Source organism: Carassius auratus, chromosome 8, assembly GCF_003368295.1.
Source record: "Carassius auratus strain Wakin chromosome 8, ASM336829v1, whole genome shotgun sequence".
Classification (NCBI taxonomy): Eukaryota; Metazoa; Chordata; class Actinopteri; order Cypriniformes; family Cyprinidae; genus Carassius; species Carassius auratus.
In genome coordinates, this window is record NC_039250.1 from 9,528,326 (window position 1) to 9,544,522 (window position 16,197).

The 16,197-nt window shown below is 36.8% G+C and overlaps 1 protein-coding gene across 5 annotated transcripts in view; it reads right to left on the reverse strand.

The window, feature by feature from the left end:
• Positions 1 to 16,197, reverse strand: part of nfic (nuclear factor I/C) — a 100,582-nt gene that overhangs the window by 58,575 nt on the left and 25,810 nt on the right. For all 5 annotated transcript variants that reach the window (XM_026269592.1, XM_026269591.1, XM_026269593.1 and 2 more), the window contains exon 2: positions 15,284 to 15,815. In XM_026269592.1, coding sequence (XP_026125377.1) covers positions 15,284 to 15,815 — 532 coding nt within the window. The remainder of the gene's footprint in view (positions 1 to 15,283; positions 15,816 to 16,197) is intronic.

The following is a 16,197-nucleotide window of genomic DNA, read 5'->3' on the forward strand; positions in this document are numbered from 1 at the left end:
TATAAAGCAAACTAAAACGTGTGCCCGCCAGTCACAAACACCCTGTCAAGTCAAGGACAAGAACACCACTTTTGCACGCACATGCAAGTCCTTGTACATTCATGAATTAATACAGTGGGGGCCAAAAATCTGGAATTTAAAATCCTTGAACATTCACATAAATGTTCACGTAAATTGTAAATGCTTGCTACTGGATTAGAAAAAAAAAAAAAAAAAAAAAAAAAAAATCTTATACTGAGAATTTTAAAATAGATGACAAACAAACAATATTATAAATATATATATATTTTTTTTACAATTTTAATACATTTATAAAGCATTAAGGATTGGCACTGTAATTTTCTGTTGGTCAATGGGACAAATTCCTGAAAAACCTAAGCCTGTTGCGAAATCCATGAAGGGAAATCTTTCGTCCTCATGCTAAATTCCCAAACGCATGGATTTCTATTGAAAAGGCTGGATTATGCCCAGTAAATGATACTGCACTTAACACTGTACAATAAGGTTCAAACTGTTAATAATTTAACCAATTTACTTATAAATTATATACTATGAATAAGCACAGTTATAGTATTTATTATTTTCATGTTATTTCATAAATAAACCATTGCTCACTATTAATTCATACACTAAAAAACAGAAATTTTCACTCAGAAATTTCCAGTAAGTTTTACAATTAATTACAAATAAATAACATTAATTGAATTACATTTTGAAGTACATTCATGAATATTTACAACTTTTGTAAATATCAAAAATGTTTTTTTTTGTGTGTGCAGAGCCTGAAATGTGAAACATACCTTAGTATACATAAAATTTAACATTAACCTAGAAAAATAAATGTTGTGAAATTTATGTCTAATGTATTAACTTAAATAATTGAACTTTATCATAAAGATTTTCCAAAAGATGTCCTAAAATCTAATTAAAGCAGAGTTTCACATGCACTCAAGGTTCTGTGAACACAAACAGCTGGTAAATTAGGCCTACATGGCTCAGATAGTTCAGGTGGCCTCTATTAAATTTCCACTAAACAAAAATGCGAAGAGTTCCAGATGGCGGAACGAGGGTGACCTGAAACAGCGGTTTGAGATACAGTAATGCACAAGGGGTTTATCAGGGAGTCACTGTTTAATCAGCAAGGAGCCGTGTCTGGTTATCACCCGCACTCTTCAGGAGGTTATGTGAGGTCATGAGGAGTACGTGCACATGCTACTGATCGACTGATGTTAACCATAATATGTTGTTTAATATGGATGCATTGCACAGTAATGTGTATCATCCTGTCGTATTGCCTAGCGCTAATATTTACAGTTAGAATATTTTATTAGACAATACAGCCATATGAGGCCAAATTAAGCAACAAATTGATGAAGTGTTGAAAACAAAGTTCTAAAATAATATTTAAATCTGCTTGTCCAAGAAAATTACTGTAGATGACTTATCAGGTTCTTACGCAGTTATTGCAATTTCTAATACTCATTTTATTTACTCATCAAATACAAATAGATCTCATAATTCCACTAAGTGAGAGTTGACTTTGGGTTCTGATTGAAAATGTACTAGTTGGTGGATGTGCAGCTTTCTGGATGGCCTGTCCCGCTGTGGTCTCACGTGGAGCGGAGCGGTGAACGTGTTGTGAACCGTCAGCACTATCAGCTGTATTCTGCCCAGCTGCCCCACACATTGATCTGACAGATTGATTACCATAGAGCTGCAATGCTTCTGACTTTCATCTGTGACCTCCCTCTGCACACATCTCTTGCTCACATAAAATTCACGTCTATATCAATCTAGTGAATTTATACATTCTTTGATTTAATCACATGCGGTTTTATTTCTTTCTGTGCGTCTTTTGCTCGGCTTGCTCAGTCTCGCCTTTGTCTCTCTCATCTCTCTTGGCTATCATTTCATTGATTTGATGGAACTATGGAAAACTACAGAAATACTGTATATATACCATGGTGATAAATGTTCATGTACAGTTATTTTACAAGTTTACAAACCCTTTGCACAATGTGCAAAATTTGTTTAAAAATTTTTAAAAACTATTTTTTAAAATGCTAGGTAGTAACTAGGGGTGTAATGATTCATTCGTTTTCTCGATGCATTGATTACAAACCCTGTCGATTCATATGCATCGATCTTGAAACATGATTTTTGAATCGTGAATCGCCAATCTTGAACAGTAATCGATTCAAAATGCTAAGAATCGAATGAATCGCGATTCCTATAGCGATTCAATGCAGCATGCTGCGGCATGCAGAGGCCATGAAAATCTCCAAAACAGCAAAAGCGAATGACTTCCAAAAACCTCAGAGACGTCAGGGGGAAATCAGAGGAAGCCCCTCAAAGGGTAAATGACAAGCCGAATCGCCTGACTCATCAATTCATCTAAAACATGGTAGCAAGAGAGGGAATTTTCAGGCTGAACAACATGTCTGCAATTGTCTTGTCACAACACACCACATTAAAGCAGAACGCTGCTGTCACAAAGAAAAGCTTCTTGTAAAGTTAAGACACTTGCGTCAGTGTGTGTCGAAATGCGCATTTTTCAAGTTTCATTTATCGCAAAGGAGTTTCAGTAACGGCATTTAAACGGTAAAGAAAAATGAGAGTGTCACTTCCTGTTCAGGGGGGATGGCTTCCGTTGTCGTCATTTCAGGCACCCATCTGAGTCAAGATGGAAAATGATACCAATTTAATTTCCCATTTGTGGTCACAAACGCATTAGTTTAGACATATATGAAAGCACACTAAATCAAGGGGATTCCAACCAAACTTAAAAAAGCTTTCAAATCTGTGCAAATGATGACACTTTGATGTACCTGGTTTCAGTCGAAAATTTCAGTTTCATTCCCTAAACATTTTTACCGTAGCACCTTGCATTGACTTGCAACATGAGTAAATTTTTCCATTTTTATATAAAAAATTCCAATTAATTAAAGTTTTATACATAATAAAACTACTGATAATTTCCATCATGTATACTAATACTTTTGCATGTGGTATTTTGACATAAAGAAGTGCACCTTATTCATTGTTCCAGTTTTGTATAAAATGTTTCTTTAGTATTTAAACTAAAAGAACAGTTCACTTTATTTTAATAAGTGTGTTTGTGTGGTTTTCTACAGACAATGAAATCAAAGAGCTCCAGTACGGTTTTGGACCTCATCCCAGTTTTTTATAGTTTGTTTGTTTTATTGGTCAACATGGCAAATTTGTGAAAAAACCTGAACCGTTTGCAAAATCTGTGTGAGAAAATCCCTTATGCAAAATGTTTATCGCATTGATTCCTACAGAAATGACTAAACTCATCTGTGAAAATTTGCTGAACAGTGTTAAATGTGATAAAAACATAATTTTGTATGATAAGGTTTTAATTGGTTAATAATTTCTCAAATTAATATTGAATTCATTAGGTATCAAGAGCTAAAAATGAACTAAGAAAATTCATAATTTATTACTGTTTTGTTAATTTATAAATATAAATTTGTTCATTGTTCAATTATACTTTGAAAAAAAAAAAATCATGAGTGTATATCTTGAAATTAGAACAAAGCCATATACACTATATATAAAAATCAACATTAACCTAAATTAAAAATGCTGTGAAGTTCATGATCTAATGCATTAACAATCTGTGTTCTAATGATGTCACAAAAGCAAGTTATTTTGGACCCCATTAACTTTCATTATATGTAGGGAAACATTCTTCAGAATATCTTCTTTTGTTGCTCTGCAAAAGAAATACAAGTTTGAAATGACGTGTGTTAGTAAATAACAGAATTAAAAATTTTGGGTGAACTTTTTTTAAACCTCAAATTTAGAGCATATAGCCACAATGCAATAACAGTGAATAAAGATGCATTTTTACAATAAAATATCACACGCAAAAATGCCGCAACTGTTTATCAAACTGCCCCTCAGTGCAAGTCCTGTGATATAGTCATAGTGATCACTGGCAGCTGTGCTGAGGTTGAGAAATGAAGCTGACGTTCTCGTTCACACACAGCCTGGCAGAGCAAAGACAGGGTGGGTTACGTCTGTGGAGTTGTCTATCTGCACTGTAACAGCTGGGGCATCAGCATTTCAGAGGAACAATTTTTATAGGGCTCGAGGACACCGTCGGTCTGTCACGCACAAACCTACTCGCTCTATTCAATCTCCCGGAAGGTTCAAACAGATTCCCTGCACTTCTTCATCCGCTCCCTCCACCTTTTCTCTGACATAAAGAGCCAGTAATCCAACACTCCCGGCGAGGCCGACCCCCCTAGAACCTCAAACACTTTCTCTCATTCTCTCACACACATACTCCAATTAGTAGTGGTCTAGCAGAATCTGACCGGCAGACAGGGAGTCGCAAACAGTGAGTATCATGTAAACACTTTCCTTTCATTATAAAGCAAACTAAAACGTGTGCCCGCCAGTCACAAACACCCTGTCAAGTCAAGGACAAGAACACCACTTTTGCACGCACATGCAAGTCCTTGTACATTCATGAATTAATACAGTGGGGGCCAAAAATCTGGAATTTAAAATCCTTGAACATTCACATAAATGTTCACGTAAATTGTAAATGCTTGCTACTGGATTAGAAAAAAAAAAAAAAAAAAAAAAAAAAAATCTTATACTGAGAATTTTAAAATAGATGACAAACAAACAATATTATAAATATATATATATTTTTTTTACAATTTTAATACATTTATAAAGCATTAAGGATTGGCACTGTAATTTTCTGTTGGTCAATGGGACAAATTCCTGAAAAACCTAAGCCTGTTGCGAAATCCATGAAGGGAAATCTTTCGTCCTCATGCTAAATTCCCAAACGCATGGATTTCTATTGAAAAGGCTGGATTATGCCCAGTAAATGATACTGCACTTAACACTGTACAATAAGGTTCAAACTGTTAATAATTTAACCAATTTACTTATAAATTATATACTATGAATAAGCACAGTTATAGTATTTATTATTTTCATGTTATTTCATAAATAAACCATTGCTCACTATTAATTCATACACTAAAAAACAGAAATTTTCACTCAGAAATTTCCAGTAAGTTTTACAATTAATTACAAATAAATAACATTAATTGAATTACATTTTGAAGTACATTCATGAATATTTACAACTTTTGTAAATATCAAAAATGTTTTTTTTTGTGTGTGCAGAGCCTGAAATGTGAAACATACCTTAGTATACATAAAATTTAACATTAACCTAGAAAAATAAATGTTGTGAAATTTATGTCTAATGTATTAACTTAAATAATTGAACTTTATCATAAAGATTTTCCAAAAGATGTCCTAAAATCTAATTAAAGCAGAGTTTCACATGCACTCAAGGTTCTGTGAACACAAACAGCTGGTAAATTAGGCCTACATGGCTCAGATAGTTCAGGTGGCCTCTATTAAATTTCCACTAAACAAAAATGCGAAGAGTTCCAGATGGCGGAACGAGGGTGACCTGAAACAGCGGTTTGAGATACAGTAATGCACAAGGGGTTTATCAGGGAGTCACTGTTTAATCAGCAAGGAGCCGTGTCTGGTTATCACCCGCACTCTTCAGGAGGTTATGTGAGGTCATGAGGAGTACGTGCACATGCTACTGATCGACTGATGTTAACCATAATATGTTGTTTAATATGGATGCATTGCACAGTAATGTGTATCATCCTGTCGTATTGCCTAGCGCTAATATTTACAGTTAGAATATTTTATTAGACAATACAGCCATATGAGGCCAAATTAAGCAACAAATTGATGAAGTGTTGAAAACAAAGTTCTAAAATAATATTTAAATCTGCTTGTCCAAGAAAATTACTGTAGATGACTTATCAGGTTCTTACGCAGTTATTGCAATTTCTAATACTCATTTTATTTACTCATCAAATACAAATAGATCTCATAATTCCACTAAGTGAGAGTTGACTTTGGGTTCTGATTGAAAATGTACTAGTTGGTGGATGTGCAGCTTTCTGGATGGCCTGTCCCGCTGTGGTCTCACGTGGAGCGGAGCGGTGAACGTGTTGTGAACCGTCAGCACTATCAGCTGTATTCTGCCCAGCTGCCCCACACATTGATCTGACAGATTGATTACCATAGAGCTGCAATGCTTCTGACTTTCATCTGTGACCTCCCTCTGCACACATCTCTTGCTCACATAAAATTCACGTCTATATCAATCTAGTGAATTTATACATTCTTTGATTTAATCACATGCGGTTTTATTTCTTTCTGTGCGTCTTTTGCTCGGCTTGCTCAGTCTCGCCTTTGTCTCTCTCATCTCTCTTGGCTATCATTTCATTGATTTGATGGAACTATGGAAAACTACAGAAATACTGTATATATACCATGGTGATAAATGTTCATGTACAGTTATTTTACAAGTTTACAAACCCTTTGCACAATGTGCAAAATTTGTTTAAAAATTTTTAAAAACTATTTTTTAAAATGCTAGGTAGTAACTAGGGGTGTAATGATTCATTCGTTTTCTCGATGCATTGATTACAAACCCTGTCGATTCATATGCATCGATCTTGAAACATGATTTTTGAATCGTGAATCGCCAATCTTGAACAGTAATCGATTCAAAATGCTAAGAATCGAATGAATCGCGATTCCTATAGCGATTCAATGCTTTCAAAATGTATGCACATTAAATTACTACACGCACAAATTAATGGAGACCTTGAAGAGTGTTTGTGAATCGTGCCTCTTATCTGTCCTTCACGCGCTCCACTGTTTACCGCCTGAGACTGTCCCAGGATTGCGCTCGCGCTCCGTTCGTCTCTGACGCAGCTGACGTGTGATCTATAGGACTCGTGGCCAGTAATGCTAACGTAAAGTAGTTTTATATTTCTGTAGTTTGTTAATGGCTCTCTGCATCTTACCGACGGAGTTACCGGAGCCGTCGACAGCTGTATTTATTGCATGGACAGAGCAGAAATGTAAGTGTCTAAATCATACACACAGATCCATTGAATGATAAATGTTTTTAAACAATGCGGATGAACCGAATATACGAGGAAACTTTTAAAATTAACCACAGCATTAACAACGACCTTGAAATAAGAGCGCAAGATTTATCTGATAATCAGATGCATGAAAGTAGCGTTTGTTTCATTAGCAAACAGACATCTGGCGCGTTTTCTCTCAGAATCATTCGCTGATGGAGAGGAAAAGTTAAATAGAGATGAAGACGTTTTCACACTGAAAGAGAAGCGATCTCGCTCCAATAGACGTGCCAGGCTATATCTGCAGCTAAACTGAATAAAAGCAGAATGAACTGATGAAACAAAAAAAAAAAACACAAACAATTTATGAATTATGCAGTGCTTATTGACATTTATTATAGTACAGAATTCTGTGCAGAAAATTTAAATAATTGCTAATTAAATGTAGCCTAGTATATAAAACAATCATAAAATTGCCATTAGGAAACAAATATCGATTACAAATGATTGATTATTGTCAAGCAGTGTATTTGATTTATTACAGCTAATTAAAAGTAATTAAAAAAGAAGATATTTCCTTGTAAAAAAACAATAAAATAATTATAATTATAATTATTATTATTATATAAGCTACATACATAAAATGATTGTATTTGACATTTCTGTCACTTCTGAAATTATGGCTACGCCCCTGGTGTGGCAAAATTTTAGCTTATACATAATACTCTTTAAGCTCTTTTTTAAAAACTTGGCTAACATACATTTTTACGTATGCCATGTCGCATCATTAAACTAGCATTTAACAATGGACAAAAGTTGTTTTTTTTCTAACCTATGGTTCTCTAACCATAAATGCTACTGTAATTTGCCCCCTGACTAAGTATTTAAATAATTTAGTAGAAGCATTTAAATAATCCTGTGAATGCACTTAAAGAATGCAGAATCGAATCGTTATAATCGAATCGAATCAAATCAAATTGAATTGTAAATTGAATCGAATTGAATCGTTCTAAATTTGCAAAAATCGTTCTTGAATCGAATCGAAAACCTATGAATCGTAATCGAATCGCTGCCTTGCCAAAGATTCACAGCCCTCGTAGTAACTAATTAAGATGGATTACATAATATCATTCCAAATATACAATACTTGCTATTAGATCATAACGTGATGGATTTAGTTACTATTACTAACTACAATTTTTTTAATGTAATCTGGAATCTCCTGTTCACATTTTATTTAGATTTTGTTTTGGCAAAATAACATTGTCATAACTGTACAAATAAATGTAAACCATATTTTGTATTATTTTAGTTTAAGAATGTATCTCCTCTTTAAAAAAATGCCTGACTTTTTACAGATTATGCAGGGGGAATGAGAAAAAGGTATAAAAGCTGTCATTAGCCACGTTTCCACTGTCGAGCTTAAACCGTGCGTGCTAGTGCGTGACAGGGTCAGTTGCGTTTCCACTCTCACTTCCGGGGCTTGATCGTGCCTCGTCGAGGCTTCCTCGGGGCCAACGGCCAGGGTTTTTTGGCCCGATGAAAACCTTGGACCAAAGTGGGCCAGCTGGGGCTAGAGAAGGGGTAATGAACAAAGGCGGAGTTTCTCCATGTCTGGAGAGTGTCTGCGCTGCGGATTATTACAGAAATATAACCGCTTTAACACCAGTAAAGACTTTTTAAAATAAGTTGAGCTAAAAACTCACTCTTAGTCAGCAGCGAGTGTTTGAAATAACTTGATCCGATGTGGAATATAATCACCATACAAGGCAGAAATATTTATAAGCAATGCAAAAGACTATGCACACTAAACATTAACGTTATCATAGTAAACATGGTAAATGCAATCACTTGTAGAAATCAGACGTCAGCTTCTTATTCTCGATCACAATTGTGAATTTATTAAGTAACATATTTTATCTGTCGTCTTGTCTCGAGAGTTTAGCTCCACGTAGCATAGCCTATCATCAAAATATTATAATGATTTTTGTTCAGGAGCTTTTAATAAAATAGAGAGTCTCCGCTGCGAATCATTTCAGAAAGCAGCTATAACACCGGCATTAAACACTTTTTTAAATTAGTTGACCATAAAACTCACTTTCAGTCAGCAGCGAGTGTTTGCAATAACTTGATCCGATGTGAATTATAATCAACATAAAATGCAGAAATATTTATAAGCGATGCAAAAAACTGTGCACGCTGGGCATTAACATTACCATAGTAAACATGGTAAATATGAGGAAATCAGATGTCAGCTTCTTATTTTCGATGACAATCGTGTAATTATTTAGTAACTTATATTATCTGTCATAAATCCCGTCTCGAGAGTTTAGCTCCACGTAGCTCATCATAAAAATATAATAATGTTTTATTTTCGGGAGCTTTTATAAAAATAGAGATATTCTATTTCACATTCTCAAATGTCTAGAATTCTAAATGTGATGGATAGGCTGTGGCTACAAATAAACAGAAACAGACTCGACTGAATAAGCAGGCTATTTTCATAAGCGTTAAAAATAAATAAATAAAATAGAAATACATTTATTTCTGTGTGATTAATTTTGAGTCCTGGTAAATTAATTCATTATTATCAATGTTTCACTTATTCTATAGTAAAACATGGATGCTTTTGAATTTGCATATTTACCAAAGCATGCTACGGCCGCTTTTATCATGTTTGTGTGATCGCGCATGTTCCAGTGACTTATTTCTTAGTTTTCTGATAACTTCTCTATGTTGCTGAAATGATGAGGTTGCGTGACATTGTTCCTGAGAGGTGCGTAAAGGAGTGTTTTAGTGACGCGCAGCAGAGCTCCAGTCTCGACTGTGGAAACCCTGCGCTATTCTGGCCACGGTGTTACTGGCCCGAGGCTATTAGCCCCACCGGCACGTTTTAAGCCCTGGCTCGCACTGGCCAGACAGTGGAAATGCGGCTATTGGCCCTGTTTCTTTTCAAAAAGGTAAACCTTTTTCCCTAAAGGTCCATATTAATACCTTAAAGGTACATATTATTACCTTAAGCAGACATATCAGTACCTAAAAGGTACAAAAGTTTACCACCCAAGTGACAGATTTTATTAAAAAAAAATTCTGAGAGTGAAGGATATGTCAACTAATGACTGTACACAACTGTACCATGAACTGTAAATGGTACTGAGTAAAGAACACCATTATTAACATGATTTATGAATGGTATATTACTTTTGATATGAGCTACTTTAAAATGACACCACATAGGAGCTTCATGCATCAGAGGAAGTGTTTAGCTTAGCTAAGATAACAGTGTCAAAAGCTGATATCATAGAACACATAGAGGAATCAAAGCTCCATTATGTTATGAATATCGACATATTCCAACTCCAAGGATTTCTCCCTTCAGACAGAGAGGCTGCATGTCAGACTCTTTTCGGAAGAGTGCTCTCTCTTAGGAAACACTGCTCAGAAAGCAGCCAGAGGATTGGGCTAGCACTTATTTACTGTAAATAGCAGGTCTTTCAATGAAACACGTAAATAAACAGTAAAGCGTGAAAAGAAAGTTCTGTGGGGTTGGCACACTTTGATGTTTCTACATGAGACCCACAAGCTTCAGCCGCAAGCGAGCAGGTCTTGTTTTGTGTCAGGAAATCACACCTTTGACTGTCACTCCTAATGTATAATGATATCTTTGCTTTACATAGCGATCCAAAAATCTGAAAGCAATAGTGGAAACGCTCAACGCTCCGTTTTCATTATCATAATAAACTTTTTCACGAAAAAAATCTGTAAAGAAAATCTGAATGTTTTATCATTTGGTTTGTACATCATCTGATTTATTGACAGCAACACAAGAACGCTACAAAATTAAAAACCTTTTAATTATGTTCTTCAGCATGACTATCTGCACATACAAATATTCTTTATTCATTTAGCATACTTTTTTAAATAGTCAGTTTTTTTGTTTTGTCTGATCTATGGACTAACTGTATATTTGACATTAACGGTATCGTTATAAGTAACTTACAACAGTAATTATTACTGACATACCTGTAGAGCACAACAAAAATAAGTTATTTTCTTCAAACTGTTATATGTGCTGCTATGCTTAATAGGCGCTGGCCCTTTAAGAAGATAAGCATAACGAATACCTCCCCCTGTTGGAGGCGACAGCACTGTGAACTTGACCTGAGCTGACCCTCTTTCTCCCACCCCTCCCAAATTTCCGTTGCCAGAGCACTGGAGCACATTCCAGCTCCTCTGTGTTTACTGAACATGTGTGTGTGTAAGTCCATGTGCACACGTGTGTGTTTGCCGCATCTTTCTGCACGGCTGACTTACAGTCCATTCTCACACGTGAAACAAATGAAAAGAGTTGATGTGTTTTAGTGCCTCCTCAAACGGCGGGACACTGAGGCCTAAAAAAGGAGCCTCGGCCATAGACACCTCCAGTGCCACCAAACCAGCCGTGTGCTCCGGTTCGGTCAAACCACCATCTTGTCTGTTTGTTTTGACAAGTGTAATATTTATAGTCCCAGCAAAAGCTTCAGAGACTGGGAGTTATAAAAAAAGATCAGAGGAGGACTGGGGCACCAGCCAGGTCACGTGACCCCTGCTGGAAACCAATACGGCCTGAAAATGGAGAGCTAGATAAATCCTATATCTCTAATGAGGCTCGTAGCCTAATCTTTCAGAAATGTAATTAATTTGATCATCTTTCGAGGGAGCCGTTTCACCCCGAGAGACTTGCAACTGAAGCGTTTGCGAAATGAATAGCCTGTTGAATGAGAGAAGGAGGGCAGTAAGAGTAATGGCCACTGTTTCTCGATCTGGCCTCCATGCGGGACCCCTGCCCCACCCCGCTCTTCGCTCCATTAGCAAAGATATCGAAACAGAGCTGAAAGTTTCAGCGCACACACACTAACACACAGCTGCTGCTGCAAAAACACAGCCAGTCCTGTTCAACTTCCCTGAGATGAAGGGAATTTGAGTATGCCTTGCAAGTGAAAGATGGCCCTGTGCCTTTAAGCGCAAATGCTGACTGTATGCCTCTTTCACTCTCGCCTTTCTTTTGGCCACTCCTCCTTTTCCTTTCCTTGCACTCCCTCTCTTTCTCTCTCTGCGTTGCTTCTGTTAGAAGGAGTGAGGGAGAATGGATGCAGTTCCTTATCGGACTGTTTACAGCAAGGAGTTTGTAGGCTATTAGGCAGGTAAGGTGACATGCGGGCTGCCTGTCTGACCCAGACAACTGAGGGTGAAGGTCGCCTAAGGGGGTGGAGGGACAAAAGGGGTGGAAATAAGAAAGAAGGATCGAGTAAGGGAGCGAAAGACAGAGAGAAAGGCAGGCTGCAGCTGTGAACTAAAATAATTTTCAAATGCTTGGCCAGCATCTACAGCACTTATGCTGATGTGATACTGTTTTTATACAGCAGATGAATAAACATAAAAGTTGGTGAATAAAAGATGAATTAAACCAAAGAATTACATTTTGTGTGGAATGGGTCTATTTCCTCCTCCCAGGTCAGTGGTGGGAGAAACATTTCACATACACTAATGTTCAAAAGTCATAGTAGATTTTTTTTAAAGAATGTAATACTTTTAATTAGCAATGATGCATTAAATTGTTCAAAAGTTATAATAAGGACATTTAAATTGTTTCAAAGAATTGATATTTCTAATAAATGCATCAAAGAATCCTGAACAAACTGTATGAAGGCCACACAACTGTCTCCAAGATTGACAATAACAAGAAATGTTTTATATTAAATAAGCATATTATGATTTCTCAAGGATAATGTGACATTGAAAACTAAAGAAATGGCTGCTGAAAATTCAGCTTTGCATCACAGGACGAAATTACATTTCAAAATCTATTAAAATAGAAAATAGTTATTATAAATTGTAATATATTTTGTAATGTTTGTAAAGTGGCTCGGAAGAGAGGCGGGGTCAGCAGAGCTCATTAACATTTAAAGGAAAATGCTACAAAATGGCTTGCTTCGAAAAGAGCTGTTTTTGACAGGGTATAAAAAAATTTTTTACACCACCACTGAAAAATTTTAACCAAACTATGTTAAAGACTTTTCATTAAGACCCTAAGGAATCATATGAAATGGTGGAAAATGGGCATCCGATGACCTCTTTAAGGTGCATATTTGACTCTTCTGTATATGAAGAGATCTAGAGTGCAGTAGAAAAGAGAATAAACAATTCCTACAACACAGAGATTGGGATTTAACTGAATAAAAGGTTTGGAGCACATAATGCATTACAGACTACAGAGAGATGCCATCGCAACATTCGCACATACACAGAAGGCTGAGTCACCCTAACTGCTGCTGTTCTGAACGCACACACACACACACACACTTCTTCATCCTGTCACATTGACCCCTCAACTGAACTTATAAGCAATGCACATACTTAATATACGCACACTATGCTGTCACCGAGACTGAGCATCTTAAACTTCTACAGTCATATCTGAATTACTGTGAACGAGTAAACGGTATTACAAAGTTATATTTACATCATCTGTAGCATGTTGTTAATTACCACAGAAAATATTGTTGAGTCATACTTTGGTTTTTAAAAGCGAACGGAAAATGCACTTACAGTAATACTTATACACCGGAAGCTCAGTGAGAGCTTGTAGTTAAGTTTAAGAGATTCACAGTTAAAACTTTTGTTGTTTAAGTTACTCAATTGTTTGAATCATAATTCCAAGGTCTGACTACTTTTCTATGTGGATGAACCTAAGGTTACGGTTTATCGGCTGTAATTGTTAAGTCTTGTGGGTGGAGTTTGCTTTATGGACAATTACATCACATACTTTTCATGTTGCTTACTGGTAACCTCAAGCTAGAAAATGTGCATTTTAAATGTTTATTCAGGCTGAAGTGTACACAGTAACTTAATTTTTGTTTGTTTTTACAAACTAAAGGATGAGTCATTATGTTTACTTGTAGCCTAAATTTAAATGTATAATTTATTCCTGTTATTGCAAAGCTGAGTTTCCATTACTCGTCTTCTTCAGTGACACATGATTCTTCAGAAATCATTCTAAAATGCTGATTCTGTGCTGAAGAAATATTTCTTCTTACTATCAATGTTAAAAACAGTTGTGCTGCTTTATATTTTTTTTGAAAACCAACAAACAGTTCTTTACAGGATCCTTTAATGTATATAGACAACAGCATTTATTTTATATATATATATATATATATATATATATATATATATATATTTTGTAACATTAAAGATGTACATTATATACTGTCACTTCGATCAATTTAATACATCCTTGTGAAATAAAAAAAGCCCAAAGTAAAGTTAATTATAGAGATGCAAACAGGTAAGGGGAAAAAGGGGAAAACATTGCGCAGATCGGGGGGGCATGCTCCACACTGATTTTTTTTGGGGGGGGGGATTTTTGCTTTACATATCGCGTTCATTATCGCAAATCGAATTGCCTGCAATAATGAACGCAATATTGCCTAAGCCTGTCAGTGATCCATGGCTCTGTGTATTATATGTCGCTCCATCTGAAAGCAGGAGATGGAGATTTACTACTAATCATGGAACTGGCTTTACTGACGAGATGTGCATGACAATCACATGTGATTAATTGCACAGTCCTAAATTTTTAGACACCCCTCAAAAAAGTGAGTTGTCACTGAAAGGTAAGGAGTTTGCATCAATGCAATTAATTAATGTGTTCTTCAAATGCCTGCATAATGATTATGGTGTCAACTTTATCAGAAACTAAAGCATAATGTTCAGGAATGATAAATGCAGGGTTAAATTGTACATCAGCCCGAATGTATCCTAACAGCATTCATAGTTCCATTTATAAGACAAACATCCAGTAAATTGAAACATCTACCCACCTGACAGTGCAAACCCACTTATTTTAAATGATTCACAGTGCTGGCTCCGCTTATGTCTTAAACTCTTTCTTCCTGTCTCTTTGGTTAAAACCAACTACAAGTCGGTGATTTTGACAGCACAGCTCTGGTTTTAAAAATGTTGACTAGTGCGGTGCCTCACGATGCATTCTGAGGCCTGCAAGCAAAAGCTGCACACGAAATTTGGCGCCCCTGGTATCAACAGCACAGGATGATGAGTCAACAGCTTTCTCAGAAGAACGAGCCAGAGCATCTATCTGTGATATACGCCTCACACCAAACAGCCTCTCCACAAGCCTAAGCTTCTCTGTAACTTGGAACAACACGACTTCACAGTACTGCCGTTACGGTTCAGCAACAGCGTAGTTCCGAGAATCATCCGCTCCTTCCGTATTGAACCGGCGAGGATGCGTTAACATGTTAGCAGTCGTGCAAACTCACCTCTCTCCTGCACAAAGTAGGCGAGGTAGAGGTCCAGCTCTTTGACGGACACGGTGATGTGATGAGGCTGGACACAGAGAATGGGATTGGAGCACTGGCCGCCTTTGACCAGCCGCTCCCCATCCGTGCTCTCCAGCGGGATGCCTTTGAACAGAATCACCATCACCAGGTCCAGACGCCAGACTTTATCTGCCTGCCGCAGACAATCGATGCGCCTCATCTTCCCCTTTTGGTCAGGGTTCGAGAGGACACAACTTGGAGGCTTCTTCCCTGTGATGGACAGCACAAAGTCCTCCCGACACTCAGGCCGGATGTCTTTCCGGAGCTTGGCGAGGAGGCGCGATGCCCACTTCTGTTTGACCTCTGGCTTCTCACCCAAGAGCTCATCCTTGACGGCACGCTCTTCGTCCTTGGTCATCCGCTTCTCATGCTTTTTGAAATACTTGCGCTTACGGGCCTGCAGGTTGAACCAAGTGTAGGCGAAGGCACGCACGTGGGGCAGCAGCGCCTCGATGAACGGATGAAATTCATCCTGGGGAAGAAGAGGAAAAAAGGATGTTATTCATGCGTTTATTCAAAATCTATTTCTGACAACAAAAGCCACATCTGCAGTTCAATTCAAGCACAAAGGGGAAATGAATCATCCTGGCTCTTTTCTCTATTGACGCATTTATTGAAAAGCGTTTTTTCCCTATTCATTGTTGTTTACCAAAAGAGAAAACGTAAATTCCAGATAATTTTTTTTTATATATATAAAAAAAACTCTTGATGATATTGAAACAGATTTCACAGTTAATTGTGTACAGGGTTTTCTACTGCACCCACAATCCTCCATTGTTTCCATCTTTCACCGAAGCCCCATGTGCAGTCATCATTTATCCAATTATGTTTTGTTGACTATTTTCACTTTCAGT